The 15,432-nt window shown below is 36.1% G+C and overlaps 1 protein-coding gene across 1 annotated transcript in view; it reads left to right on the top strand.

The window, feature by feature from the left end:
• PDE6C (phosphodiesterase 6C) overlaps positions 1-15,087 on the top strand; it is a 29,368-nt gene extending 14,281 nt beyond the window's left edge. The window contains exons 10-22 of the mRNA XM_074590134.1: positions 28-171; positions 255-323; positions 3,420-3,566; positions 3,950-4,057; positions 4,165-4,274; positions 6,318-6,405; positions 8,077-8,177; positions 9,267-9,374; positions 9,662-9,725; positions 10,743-10,817; positions 10,961-11,044; positions 12,057-12,210; positions 15,026-15,087. Of these exons, the coding sequence (XP_074446235.1) occupies positions 28-171; positions 255-323; positions 3,420-3,566; positions 3,950-4,057; positions 4,165-4,274; positions 6,318-6,405; positions 8,077-8,177; positions 9,267-9,374; positions 9,662-9,725; positions 10,743-10,817; positions 10,961-11,044; positions 12,057-12,210; positions 15,026-15,087 (1,314 nt within the window). The remainder of the gene's footprint in view (positions 1-27; positions 172-254; positions 324-3,419; positions 3,567-3,949; positions 4,058-4,164; positions 4,275-6,317; positions 6,406-8,076; positions 8,178-9,266; positions 9,375-9,661; positions 9,726-10,742; positions 10,818-10,960; positions 11,045-12,056; positions 12,211-15,025) is intronic.
• Positions 15,088-15,432: the final 345 nt, after the last annotated feature.

Here is a 15,432-nt window from a genome sequence, read left to right as displayed (position 1 = left end):
TCTTCACTTTCTTTGTCTTTGTTCCAGACTCTCACACAGTTCCTGGGGTGGTCTGTTTTAAATACTGACACTTATGACAAAATGAACAAGCTTGAAAACAGGAAAGACATTGCTCAGGAAATGCTTATGTACCAGACAAAGGCCACCCCTTCTGAAGTTGAATCTATACTGGTGAGTTTCTGTCCACAGTCACAAAATTAAAGTAGGAAATTTGCTACACAAAACCTGAATTTCTTACTCATTTTCATTTTTAGAAATACAAGGAGAAATTGAATGTAAATAGTCTAGAAGAATGTGATCAAAAGGATCTTATCAGGATTTTGGTAAGTCATTAAACTGAAAATTATGGTAGTGTGTTTATATCAGATAGTGATGTGTCATCATTATAGAAAAAGTTGTGTATAGCCAAATCCTGATTAATACAATTGATTTTACCTACCAGTTCCACAAGTTAGATGGAGTTGATTTAATAATACATCTTCAACCTCTTTGGTTCTTCTACGTGCAGACCCCATTGTTACCTATAGGGAAACATTCAGTCCCAAATGTGTGTCAGACTTGGCTAGTCAGAGTTATATAGAAACATTTATATGAATTAACATTTAAACTGTTTAACTTCTTTAAATATCCATAGGGACAGTGCCATACCTATAAATGAATTTATTTAATTTTGAAAATAAAAGAACGGACATTGATGTAAGGTCACTTTCATTTTGAGTAAGAGAACACAAGCAGGAGTGTCCAGTGGAACAAACTTACTTTCAGATTAATTTTCCTGCATTTCCTTAGGCAGAGAACTCCAAAGACAGTGATCAGTAACTTCACAGTGATGAAATAAATTTGACCTAATCAATTAAAACTCTGCTACTACTAAACAAAAATTTGTTTTCCAGCCTATATGGTCCTCTGGCTGCCTTAGTATTTCACTCTAGAATGGGGGTGCCTTTTTGGAGAAAAAAGTGCCCCCTCAGTGCACTTCAGTTTTTCTTGTGGAGCAGTCCTGGACCACATGCACTGGCTTAGTTTATCTGGAGCAAAACTCAAAGATGTGCTCCAGGAAAACACTGAATGAACTCCCACTGTTAATGGATGAAAACAGAGCTAGGCTGAAGAAAAAAGGTCAAATACACACAAATCTGTTGATTTCCAGTACCAACCACTTCACGTATTTCCTCCTATTACACCACATTTGCTAATGTAGACATAGCCTTAGGGAAAAGATCTCATTAAACTATTTTTATTATGTACATGTGCATGCCAGAATGCAATGGTGTTAGGGTTTTACTGGCTCCCACAAAACAGATGCTCATACATCTTACAAGTGGTGAAACCAAAAAACATCAACAGGGCATGTGTATCTTCACATACCATTTAAAATAAATTTAATTTAGCTGCATGAAGAATTGCAAAAATGAATAGATAAAAATTATAAAAATCTCTCCACTGGTAGAGCAATAAGTGATTATTATGCTACAGGCTCCGAACGTAAAAACATAACACTAGTGTGAATTTTTAAAGGTCCAAAAAGCAATTGAAATGAATTCTCTCAACATTGTAGAGTCAAAAATTCAAAGATCTAATATCATCTGCAGTGCCAAGGCTACAGGCGAATGCTTTATCCTATTATAAGAGCTGGAATTCCAGATAGCTAATGGGATAAGGCAGGTGTTTCTAGATCTGATGATTCAAAAAGTAATGGGTCTTAAAACACCAGCGATCCAGACTTCCTTGTCCTTGACCTCAGATCAGAGTAGATATAAAGGAAAATCCCAGGAAGAAGGCAGTATCTTTGCATGAATGTTCAGCCTTCCTTCTTTGTTGAAATACAGGCATATGTTCGGTCATCTTTTTTCCTCATCCATAAAATGAAGATCATTTATAAACTACTGTGGTGGACGGGAGTCATTGTGATCATATAATCTATTTTTTGTGTTGCATCAGACTTTCCTGAATTAATTCTTGTTTGGATTGGGGCATATCTTTTAAAATATAATAAAGCTCTCCCTAGGCTTTGGGATACACAGATGAAAAGTGTTATAGAACAGTTCACTAATATTGCTATTACCAGTTAGGCTATTCAATATGAATCTATATAACATATACAAAATAGGCAATTTACATTTAATACAGGCTTCTTAACTTTAATATTCTCTGCAAGTAAGAATTTAGTATACATTTTGTGGAGGTTCTTCAGTACAAGAAAGAGTTGGCTGAAGCTCTGTATCTGCTCTTCAGAGAGAAAAATCCCTGAATGTCACCCAAACAGCTTCTAAAGAAATTTAAAATATGCACTTATACAGTCCACTACTTCTGAAATGACCTCTCATTTTCATCAGTGGTCAGGATTGTTCAGATGAGACTGTTGTAAAGTAACTACAGCAAGTCAATTACTAGGACAGAATCATCACCAACTACAGCACTAGAAAGTAAATGACTCTAAGGGTTTTGAAGTAAGCCATAATAACCATGAATACTATATGCTTTGTACATTTAAGCATTGCAACAATTTTTACTTCATGCATATACTGAGATCATTCAAGAGCCAAGCAGTCAAGAATCTATTGCAAGCAGACAAACAAGAACACAAATAAGATTTGTGAATTTTTACAGCTGATCTTGTAGGATTTTCCAGTCTACTTTACATGTGCCAAATCAACCCCACAGGTTTGTCTATTAAGTGTATGTAGGCTGTCACAGACACAGAGAGACTGTCACAGGAGACAGTGTAAGACGGACTGATTTAGAGAGTTGGTTGTGGAGCAGAAACAAACCACCAGCACTCCAGAGGTTAAAAAATGTACAGGAATCTTTGCTTGCTTATTGTCTCTCCAAGAGAAGACAAGGCTATGGGTAGGTAGGCATGCAAGCAAGCCTTTTATTATTAAAAAAAAAAAAAAGTTGTTATACTTAATTTTAATGTAAAAGTAAAAAATGTTTTGTTCTAGACAGGTTGGTCTTGGTCACTATATTCATCACTGTTCATAAGATTCAAAAGGGAAGAACAATACTTAACAAGAATAATCTTGGTTGTGAAAAAGATTAACTGCAGCCCAATTAATCGCTAAAAGCGGGAGAATCATAGGATTTCATAGCAGGAAGGAGAAATTCCATGACCTGAGATTTCTGAACTAAGGAAATGTTGAGATGGTCACAAGAGATTTTGTTGGAATTCAGAGTAGGAAGAAACACTGCCTGGCCAAGCCTTTTACCTATCCTCTTTGAAAAGAAAGCTATCAGTATCACAATCGTGTTTCATAACCTAATACACATTAGTTTGTAATGAAACCTGAGGCATTTGAAGATATAGTAAGCATCCTGTTCTGAGACAATGTTTCTACTGAAGCCAGAAAAGAAAAAAGTTTTCCCAACTTTGTGCTTGCCAGAAAAAAAACACTTGTGTTTTTGACTTTTCCTAACAGAAAGAAGAATTACCTGATCCAAAAGATTTAGAACTGTATGAATTCCGCTTCAGTGACTTTCCTGTTACAGAGCATGGCCTGATAACTTGTGGAATACGACTGTTCTTTGAGATAAATGTTGTTGAAAAGTTCAAAGTCCCAGCTGAGGTCTGATTTATTTTGTCTTGTTTATATTTATTTTAAGATAGAAGAAAAATACCTCATTGTAGGTACTGTAATATAGAAGTAGGCAATACTAAAATATTAGTGGTATGGGTAGCAAACTTCCTTTCTTAATTAAACATTTGTGTATTTGTCATAAAGACTTAAAACTAATCCTGAAATTGTGTGAGCTATGAAAGGAATTAAATCAATCAAATTTACATAAGAACAGTGTGCTGTTTCCATGTTTAATTCAAGGAAAAACAATTATTTTCATAGAACTTGCACATTATTACAGTAGTTTCATAGTATATTCCAATAACTTTATAGGAATTCCATTATTTTGTTTCAATTAACAGCACAGTCTTAATCACTTTTGTTCGTAATAGGTCCTTACCAGATGGATGTACACAGTCAGGAAGGGTTATCGAGATATCACTTACCATAACTGGCGACATGGATTCAATGTGGGACAAACAATGTTTACTCTGCTCATGGTAATGTTGCTAATATTAAACTTACATTCATTACTTAGTTTTCCTTTCAATTCCAACAGGAAAATTCTGGGAGGTGCACACTCAGAATTGTCTGTTTTCTTTTATAGACAGGCAAAATAAAGAAATACTACACTGATCTAGAAGCCTTTGCCATGGTTGCTGCTGCTTTCTGCCATGACATTGATCACAGAGGGACCAATAACTTGTATCAGATGAAGTAAGTACAAATCCTCAAATATATGGATATGTATTATTTTTAATGGCAAATGAAAAAAACATGTCAAAACTTGCAAAAATATAAGGTATATATTCATCTGGCATTAATGAACATTTATCCTACAGAAGACTTCTGCCTCAGAGCATTTGCCATGACAACTGAAACACAAAGACAAAATGCAAAAGTGGAATCTTAGAAGGATCTCCTAGAGCTGCCATTCATTTTTAAGAGAGAGTAAGATCTTGCAATGATTGGATTGTCGCAGAGCCTCATGCACATGAGGCCACAAAGAAATGAGAATAGTAAATTAAAATCCCTAACTGGATTACTTTTTTTCAAGACAGGTCATAAGCACCTTTCTGGAGAGGTATTCGGGATAGACATAGACAAGGGCCAGTTTAGAGGAACACAGGATTTAAGATGCATTCTTTTTCTCTGTTTTCTACAGTACGATTTGACTAGCTCAGTTGTTCCGCCCCATCCCCCTCAGTTTACTGACTGATGGAGGTCCTGTCCTGAGGTGTAATCTCCTCATGTTATACAGGATTCTGAGCTAAAAAGTTTGTGTTCTGCAGCAGGGTCTGCATGCCAGTAAGCTACACATCATGAGGTTAAGCTTTGCAATTCACAATCCTTTTTGTTCTGAGAAAATATTCTAAAGGATTTCTTTGTGATTTTTCCCTTGTTTGTTATGAAACAATATTAATTAGTAGATGCTTATTATAAAACAATATTAATTTATTTTAAACTTACCTTTTTATTACAACATTACATATAATGGTGACACCCATTCTTCTCCTGAGGAGTGAACAATCTACCATTTAGTCTTTTTACATTTTATGTTAGGACTTGTTTCTATGTGCTAGCTGGAGAACGCAGGTTTCTCAGAATGTCACGTGTACTAGAAGACTATAACCATAATTTTATGAGTACAGTTTCCCACCAACTGTATCTCCAGAATGATACATCCTCTGACAATGACCCTGGATACACTTCTCCCCAGAGAGGTGTTTCAGTCCACATGCTAGAGCAGTGACGTGAGGGGATTTTCCGATTATTCTCAGGGATTCTCCATGTGACGTAGGAGAGAGAGAATGACAGATGCTGATTCTTATTCAGCAGATGGACTCTCATCCAAGTAAGTTTAGGGAGGTTTTAAATCTTCCTACATGCAATAAAGCTATTTATAAAAGTTATCAGGCTTTACCACGAGAGTCCTTATCACAAGTCAGAAAATATAGGTAGCATGTAGCAATCCACCTTGGGTTATCTGAGGCATGGAGTTATTAGCCAAAGGAAGAAAGCAGGAAAATACACTTCCAAACACGCAGAACCACCTGGAGCCTATGTACATAGGACACTTCTCCCTTCCTCTCACTACCGTAGACTGACGCAGAATTTCCTGCGCTTGAAGCTTAGCCCAATGTTAGAGGAATGCTTTGAGCTCTGTAATAAGACTGAACGCAGCTGAGCTGTCAGGACTTGTGCAGTCCACAAAACGGTGATTTTGGGGGAGGGGAGGAGCCCAAGGGTATTAGAGGAATTAAACTCCATTAGGCTAGAGTTTAATTCTTAGATTTAACTTACAGTAAGTTAGAATCACAGGGGACGTGGCCCACAGTCATTATAGACAGACAAGAGTTCAAAAGCTGTGCCACACAATAAATACTAAAAGATGCATAAAGGTTGTTTTTAAGGTACACAGAAGGTGTGTAAATTAAACAAACAACAAAACTGAACATACAAGACAAAACAGAGGCATGTTTTTAAAAAAAGAGTTTTTGAGTTGTGAGGCATCTAACCATGCTTTTGACTTTGGTGGACACTGAACATCCAGTGCTCTCCAATTTCCATCATTACTCAGTCACAAGAGTGAAGGCAAGCAAGTTTTTTCTTTTTTGCTCTATATTATACCGATGGTTAAGATATACAGAATAAAATATTGAATATGAAGATCATAAGCATTTTAATCAAAAAAATCCGAATCCTGAATCAAAAACATAGCCTCCAAAATATTATAAAGAATTGCTTCTTTTTCAACAGGTCAGCTGCTCCACTGGCAAAACTTCACGGCTCTTCCATTTTAGAAAGGCATCACCTAGAGTACAGTAAAACCCTACTGCAAGATGAGGTACGTCTGCATGAACCTTCTGCTCACACTGATCAACACAAAAGATGCAATTAAGTTATGTTGTTCCAAATTTCACCATGTCTCATTCATTCCCCTAGGTCCAGATTAAGAACTTATGCTAAAATTCAGAAGCTTAGGTCAAATGCATTGTCCACTTTTAGACAAACATCAGTAATTCCACCAGAAACAGACTCACTCAAGACAGAAAAGCTTTTCCTCTGGGTCTCACTCACACTCAGGTTTTTTACACCTTTTTCACAAAACAGCTGATGTTGAAACCAAAGCAGAAAATACAATTACATATGTACAAAATGTTGTAATCAAACTGCTGTCCCTGGTTCAGGAGGTCTGAGTTCAGCTGCTGGCTCTGGCAGCTGAGGAGCAAAGGAATGGAGCAGCTTATGGAGAGCCCCCTCATCCCCAGGCCAGACCCCCCACACACCTTACCTTGCTAAAACCACAGAGGCCATATCATGAGGATCTGCTGCAGCTCCCATTACTGATCTTCCCTGAATTAGGCAGGCGCCCTCAGCTGCGCTTCCCCAGCAGCTGTGGGGAGGTCTCCTCAGGCTCAACAAAATGGCGGCAGCGCAGCCCACTAGGGCCCTCTGCCCCGTGGAGCCCTGCTCCGCTGGCAGGGGTCAGCCACCCTTCCCTCAGCGGAGCCTGGCTCTGCCCTGGCTACAAGGGAAGAGACTATTTACAACTCTTTACCATATTTTGCGGGGAAATAAGAGATTTAAAAGGCAAGGCTTGAACACACGTGCCCCTTCCATCCCACTTGTTTGCAGCAGCACGGCAGGCATCCACTTCCACCCTCATTTTTCATTTCCTAATTCCTGTGGTGGTGCTATTTCCTGACCTTGTGAGGCCACAGGATAAATTCTTACACTAACCAGTAGCACAATGATCATAAAAAACTCAGAAGATTTATGATTAAAAAAAACCCCAACAAACAAACAGAAACCATTTTTACCTTTATTGATGGCGACGCACTATTTCAAATGTGAGGTACCAGGGACTAACCCCTGCTCTTTGCTGGAGCAGTTGTCACAATCTCTGGAGGCTCACTACAGCGGTGTCACTGCACCCCGTGCTCTCACGGGTATTGTCCCCTCAAAGAAAGAAGGAAGCAAAACCAGGACAGTTAGAAAAACACTGAGTGTGATGCTCTCATTCCCTTTGCCTGAGGAAAAGGCCATTGCATTTAACCACAGTAGGTCCTGAACAGCACTGCAGGCAGTGAACAGGTGGAAAAGGCGCCCACCATGAAGCTTTAAAAAGTCTAGGAAAATTAGGTTTATGGAATGTGAACTGCAAAGAAATTATGAAGAACGGCCATTCCTTTACTATGTAGGTGGTTTTCTTTGGTTTGAATTTATATATGGCAATAGCAGGACTTGCAACTGTTTTGAGTCACTGTGGATTTAGTTATTTGTGCAGCCTCTGAGGGCAGCATCTGAGATCCACCCACCATTCACACAGCTAATTAGCCATTTATTAGCCGTGAATAAGGGCCATCTTTACCAATGGAATATTTTTTCATTTGTGGCATTAATTTAGGGACTGTATTTGGCCAGTTTTGTTATACTATTCTGAGACAACCTGTATAGTACAAACCAAAGCCAGTGTGATAAAAGGAATTGAATTCATAAACTTTCCATCTTGCAGAGCTTAAACATCTTCCAGAACCTAAATAAGCGCCAGTTTGAAACTGTTCTACACTTATTTGAAGTTGCAATAATAGCAACTGACTTGGCTTTGTATTTCAAGTAAGTACTAAATTCTGTGTAACTTCCTACTGAAAAAAATGTCAATCCTATGCAATTTATAACTGTAGTTTTTCATTGTTTATATGCAGAGTACAGAGTATATTTAAAATTAAGTCTAATTCTTGTTAGAAAAGACATTCTTACAGTCATAAGTTTTCAAATTAGATAACACATAAATATATATAATAACAACTAGTATTTAGTAGGTCATTCAAATGTGCTTTTTGTTACAGCCAACACTGTATTTCAGAAGTATGGATTCTGTAGCCTAATTGTAAGGTTGTGTGCGTGTGTGATATTCAGTGTACTGTACTACAGTTACTCATACTAAACAGGAGTATGCTTATGACATGGAAATTAAGATGCTGGTTTAAAAGCAAAACTGCAGACGTCAACTGATTCCAGTACTAAATATGCCAAAGACTCCAAATATCAAATCGTCCATCCCGTTCCCAAGTTACTGACTTAATGTTGTTTTACAATGAATATTTTCCTTAAAGATATATGGAGCCTTTTTTTTTGGTCCAGATGTCTTATGACTGGGACAATTTAAAGCCAGGAGACAGGAAACAATTCAGTAAGTTGTTCAACAGCAGTTATTAAATTTTGGTGAACAGTAATTCCAATATTTCATTCATTCTAAATGCAAATTAAGCAATAGCAAGACACATTTTTTCAAAGTTCTTCTCAGTCACGTCTGTCTTAGTGGTTCTTTGGATTTTTGAGGGGAGGGAATGGAAGAACGTTTATTAGTATTTGCTTCACTTTCCCTAATTCATTATATTACAGGAAGTAACAAACACAATACTAAAGAAATGTGAATGTCACCCCAGTTTAATATGAAGAGTTAGCAAATTAGTTAGTTATTTGTCAGGAATTCTGACATACTGCTTTACATGTCAGTGGTACATAGCAAAATCTGTATGTTCTAGGCTACCTGAAAAGTTCGAGTTAAACAGGAAGAAGGTGTCACTTTCATACTACTGTGACTAGGATACTACTTTGGAAAAGCATATATATCAGAAATATGGTTTTCTATTTAATTTTTAATGCAGAAACTATATATGGTTTATTGGTATGTTTTAACAGGAAAAGAACTATGTTTCAAAAGATCGTGGATGCAATTGAAAAAATGGAAACAGAAGAGGAGGCAATTAAATATATATCTATTGACCCAACCAAAAAAGAAGTCATCATGTAGGTGGTTAATACTTTTCTCTTTATTCAATCAGTTATCTAGGACTAGATTTTAAAAGAATTTGGGCACCTAAATATGTAAATTAAGACTTGGTGTTATTGTCTGACAATGAGCACAACCATGATTTTAAATTAGAAATAGATGTCTACATTCTTTGCAAAATGTGCAAAATATGCATCCATCTGCATCTTAGGTATCTAAATTCCTTAAAAGATCTAGACTTTTTTTTTTCTTTTTTCTAATCATTGTCCTAACTATACTCCTGTTTTGTTTTGTGTTTTCAAAGGGCTATGATGATGACTGGATGTGACCTGTCTGCTATAACCAAGCCGTGGGAAGTGCAAAGTAAGGTAGGTACTTTTTGAACAGACAATACTGCATTTGCTCTCTCTTCTACTGCCTATTTGGTGCGTGATCATTTAAAAAAATATTACTTATTATCATTTTATAGATGTTTAAGTATCTGCACTCAACCGTGTTTCCAGAAAATAACCTCTATTTTTCTGTCACCCTTCTGTGTAAGGGTTCCACGATGCCTCTCCCCAGCCACTCTACAATTGTTTCACCCTTCTCTACTTGGCCTTCAGCTAAAACTGGCATCCTTGATGCCATCAGCAGTCTTAGCTACTCTTAGATATCACAATTATTTTCTGCTATCCAACTTTTGCTATTTTTCATGTATTTTTCAGGTACAGATTTAACAACAGTATGATTTGAATTAACTGTGTCTATTCTGTAGATCTTGGTGCCATTTCAAAGTAGCTTAAACACACTAAAAATACATTCTGTAATACAGTGTGACACTGCTTTGTACCTAAGTACTTCAGTACTTACTGGCCATCATGCTGAATCTCATCACTTTGCCTTAAAGGAACCAGATCCTTTATCCTGTTCCTTTAAACAAGATTCTTGTGGAACCTTCTAAGTAATACATACTACAGGTGCTAGAAGATTCCGTTATGTTGCTAATATTGTCTTGTTCCTGTTGATAATAATCTACCATTTACTTAGCATGCACTGCAATATTGGTAGAGATAATTCGGTGGGAAAAGCCTGAAGTACACCAGAGAGCGTCTAATTTTTGAAAGAAGTGCTTGACTGTCTCTACAGGGATTATAGAGTAGAATTTCATTGCGTTTGACCAAAACTCCATGTTTCTGGTTTAAACTACTCAAGAGATAACACAGCTAGCAAGAAATATGTCCTCTCTTTGTGGAAGGAAAGTTAATAATACTATTAAGTAGTAAACAGTAGTATGCCAGTTCTTGGTTAATCAACATTTTCACATTTTCTGGAAAGCCTTGTTCTTTTATTTATTTAAATTTACTGCTTTCTGCTGACACTTCCACTGAATTGTGATTATTCAGGTTGCCCTCATGGTTGCAAATGAATTCTGGGAGCAAGGTGACCTGGAACGAACTGTGCTACAGCAACAACCAATTGTAAGTACTAAATAATTTAACTGTGTTAAGCAATATTAACTGTTATTAAAACATTGACTAGATAATGTCTCATGATATTACTGGATCATTATACCGAAAAGCATGATATCTACACATTCTAAATTACTGCTATTTTGTTCTAGCCTATGATGGACAGAAACAAAGGAGATGAACTACCTAAGCTCCAAGTTGGTTTCATAGATTTTGTGTGTACATTTGTGTACAAGGTAAGAATAATTTTTTTGTTTTCCCGCTGCAGTAGTTCTGATGGCACAATTAGTGACAAACTGTTGCAGTTAAAAAATTCTGGACAGCAGCAGAACTCTTGGTCACAGGGTAAACAACTATCACAACTGCCACAATTTTTCAGTCTTGCTCCCACAAAGCAAATTCAAGAGATGTGAAGCAAATTCATTAAAAGTGAACATCTCAGCGAAACTTGAGGGTGCTGAGATTTTGTTACTACCTTGAAAGACTGAGTTACAAAGCCCAGCTTGATTCTTCACGGTCCCATTTAAGTATGCAAGATGTGGATGGTTACAGAAAGCAGTTAATGGCACAGCAAAGGAAACAGGAAACTTGCAATAATCTGGAAATACAGATACTCTCTATCTTCTGTAGGCACTGAAATGCCAACATTATTAATCCCTGTCTAGCTTTTAATATTATTGCAAAATGTAATGCAAAAAAGTGACATGTCATATTTTAACATCTTCAGATACATCCTCATCTGCTTGGAATATACTATAGGATACTAGACTTTTTTTATTATATCCTGATACTGATAATCATATGATAAAATACCATGTATCATAGTTATAATTGTATTATATGAATCAGACTATCAAATGTGTGATTAGGGAAGATGCTAAAAATGTGCATTCTAACTGACTATGCACAATCGGGCATTATTATCCCAACACAGTATTTCCAATAATATGCCACCACTGCATGGCCAAGAGCATGCTTTCAAATTTGCACCAGCAGGTACTCACACTATGTCTTTTAAATTTTTTTTTTCTTGTACAGAAAACCTACAACCAGAAATGGAACAAGCGCTGGAAAAAAATGTGACATCAAATAAAATTAATCAATCTAGTATATACACTGAATTAGATTTAATAGAAAAATTAAAGCTAATGTTTTCTCTGCAAAGCAGCAGTATTTCCACAAATCCAGACTTTACAAATCATGAGTGTTTACAAATTTCTAATTTACCAATTTAAATTGTTTGTATAGGAATTCTCAAGGTTTCACAAGGAAATTACACCTATGTTTGATGGTCTTCAAAACAACAGGGTTGAATGGAAAACAAGAGCTGATGAATATGAAGAGAAGATGAAAGTTCTTGAGGAACAAAAGAAAAAGGAAGAAGAAGCAGCTGCCAAAAAAGGTTAAGTAACTTCTAAGATTTTCATTTATATATATTTGTAAGGCAGTCAACATATTCTCTGTCTCTCAAATTCACACATGCAGTACACTTGCACAATACGCCATTAAACTTCATAATAGTGGTATGCAAGTTCTGAATTAGCCAAATTAGCTTTATCTTTACTTGGAAGACATGTAAACTTTAAAGAGTAAACAAATCCAATACACCGAGCTCATCTTCTAAACTGCAGAATTATAGAAAATATGACCATCACAAAAGTGAAGGGAATGTAAAACTTATTCCGTCTTAAGACTTAAAACTGAACGTAATTAAACACTTACTTATCTGTGAATGCTGCAATCACCTGAAATAATAGAGATGTATCAAAATTCTGTATGGCATCAGCCCCAAACGTATCTGGGTGCTTTGTTTGAGTTGAAAATGAAAAGCATAAGGAAAAGAGATGGGAATGGATAGTGTGCATTTGGAACACAAAAAAGCAGTGCAAATCCCCACTTCTTTTCCAAGCTTAAGATAAAGCTTTTGGCTCTAGCTCCCTACCACCAGTTTCTTGGCTGAAACACACTCTCTCATATCACAAATTTAACACTAATCTTCCTAAGGCAGCCCAGGTTCTGAAATTGAAAGTATGGCTCTGCATATGATAACCCAAACGAGAATCTGATTGTATAGAAACTGAGAACCTATCACTCAAGCATAAGAGTGAAATGAGTCAGTTGTTTTTATTCTGTATTGCATGTGGAACAGGAGGTCAGCAGCTCTGCCAATCAGCTGAGATGACTGGAAAGGTTCAGAGATTAAAACAAAAATGTGTGTTGTTATGACAGAATGATTTACTGTCAGCTAGTTTGAAAAACAAAAGTTAGTCTACTCTAAGTGTGTGTTTCACATCTTTAAAACACAAACCAGTACTGAATAATTTATTTGTTAATCAGTGTCTGGTGAGTATTCTTCACATTTCACATAAAAAAGACGCTACTCAAGGCCACCCCATCAAGTTACTGTCAGAGTGTGGACACTAGCGGAACTAGAGAGTTACTGGCTCCTAAAATAAATTATACTAGCCTAAAATTAAAAAAAAAAAATAAAAATGAAGTGGCTGAAGTACTGTAAGTTACATTATTTAATCAAAGCAGATTTTTGAAAGAGATGTTTAATAAAATGAATCAAATATTATTATTGTAATAAAATTACGAGAAATGTTTTGGCTTACTCACGCTGTGATACCACTTACACACACATTCACAGAAATTATGCCCATCCCATTGTCTCCCAAATTAATTTTTAAGACACTTTTTCACAATTAATCATATTGTATTTTTTAAGATTAACTTATTGCTGAGTACTAGCTGGTTGTGAATATGACCAAGGTACTCTTTCCTTACACTGGAATGTTAGCATCTGAACTTCACAGAAATACCAGCAAAACAAAACAAAAACAACACAGGCCCTAAAACACAAACCTCCTTATACATTTGCTTTCTTGGCAAAGAGTATAGTTAGTAAAGTCTTATCCTTTGCCCTTAAGCATAAAGTTCTTAAATAAAAATTAAATTATACATTTAGGAAGACTCGGGTATTTCTACTCGCACTTGAAATTAGGACCACCTTACATCATTAGTATTTTGGAATCACTTAGTCACTGACTTAAGGAAAGAAGAATTTTCCTAAAAGGAACCTTACACAGGCAAGCATGGACAGACTGATTCACAGGAGTTAAGGATCTGACCTTTGCATATCATAACTGGTATCACAAAATGTAAGTCAATTATTTTGCATCTTTTCAAATGTGCACTGGAATGAACCATGTACATTTGTGAAGAACAGATCTGACGCTGTCAAACCAAGGCCACGTAAATACATGGGTTTGTTAAGTCAGTTCATACAAACAATAATTCGATACATGCTGAACCACAGCGGTTTCTCTAGATCACACTGACCTGGCTATTCTTAGCCAATCTGTAGACAGAAAACAAAATAAACATGTTTGCTGAACCACTACAGTGGAAAGTTCAGAAGAGAAAGTAAAACGGAATACAGTATTAAACTAAGAAAATAAAATACATAGTTAGAACATATGTTGATTATATCCACAAATTAGAGGGTAGGACACTGATTATGTGACATGTTTCAATGCAGGTGGAAAGGGTCGAAAATGACCTAGTAACATGGTGATCCACAGCTTTCAAATGTAAGTTTTAATTCTAATATTGGTATCTTACCTTAAATGAAACGCAATTTATTAAATGGAAAGGATCTTAACTATGACCAATGAACATCTGTGGAATCATTTGAGAGAGACAGTAACAGAATCAGTAGCTATAGATAACAAACATAAAAAGTCTCTCTCTCTTAATTGGTAATTACAAAGGGATTCATGCAGGGTTGGATAAAGGCTTATACAATTAGGTCAAATTAAAGTTTTTGTATTATCTGCTTCAAAAATAGATTCACATTATATTGATCCAAGAGTTTATTTCTTTGGCATGGCTTGCATACCTCAGTTTTGTATGTGTGGGACAGAGTTAAATATATTTAACTACTGAAACTTTCCAGTAAGAGTGGTTCAGTGTGTGTTTGGTCCTTTGAGAAATGTTGGTATCAGCTCCTACACTATATACACATATCTATATATAGCATGTGTTATTGTTTCTTATCCCATTTTCCCAGACAAGTAGTGAAAGCACATTCACTTTTCAGAAGGTCAAACACACATAATATGCATATGATAGAAGCAACACCTTTTTAAGAAGAAATTAGAAGAGCTAAAATTAACAGAAAATACTCATTTTACTTTCCTTCTCTCTTTTTTTAGCTGAAAATGGTGGTGGCGGAGGTGGAGAGGAAGTAAAATCCAAAACATGTATAATTTTGTAATTCTTTGTCTCAGACACGGTTTCTGCTACAGAAAAGACACCTAGAAAGAACTTCAATGAGCCCCAGTGGATTTCTGCTTCGCATAGAATAGTATAGAGCAAAATTTTAACAATCCTCTTAAACACTTGCCATTTGTTGGAAATAATTTTTAATGGAGTAAATAAACAGTTACAATTAAAACCTGGGAAAGCAAAAGAAAAAATAATGGTGCAAAATGAGTTAACTGTGCGCTCTAGATATTTTTTCCTGTCACTCAAATTTACACACAGTATTTTTATTAAGATATGTAACTTCTGCCCACTGTCCAGGCAAAAATTAAATAATTTTGACAGATCTTATATGAAA

This window comes from Larus michahellis, chromosome 6 (assembly GCF_964199755.1).
Source record: "Larus michahellis chromosome 6, bLarMic1.1, whole genome shotgun sequence".
Lineage (NCBI taxonomy): Eukaryota > Metazoa > Chordata > Aves > Charadriiformes > Laridae > Larus > Larus michahellis.
Note: the sequence above shows the minus strand (reverse complement) of the source record. Positions and strands in the feature narration are given on the sequence as shown.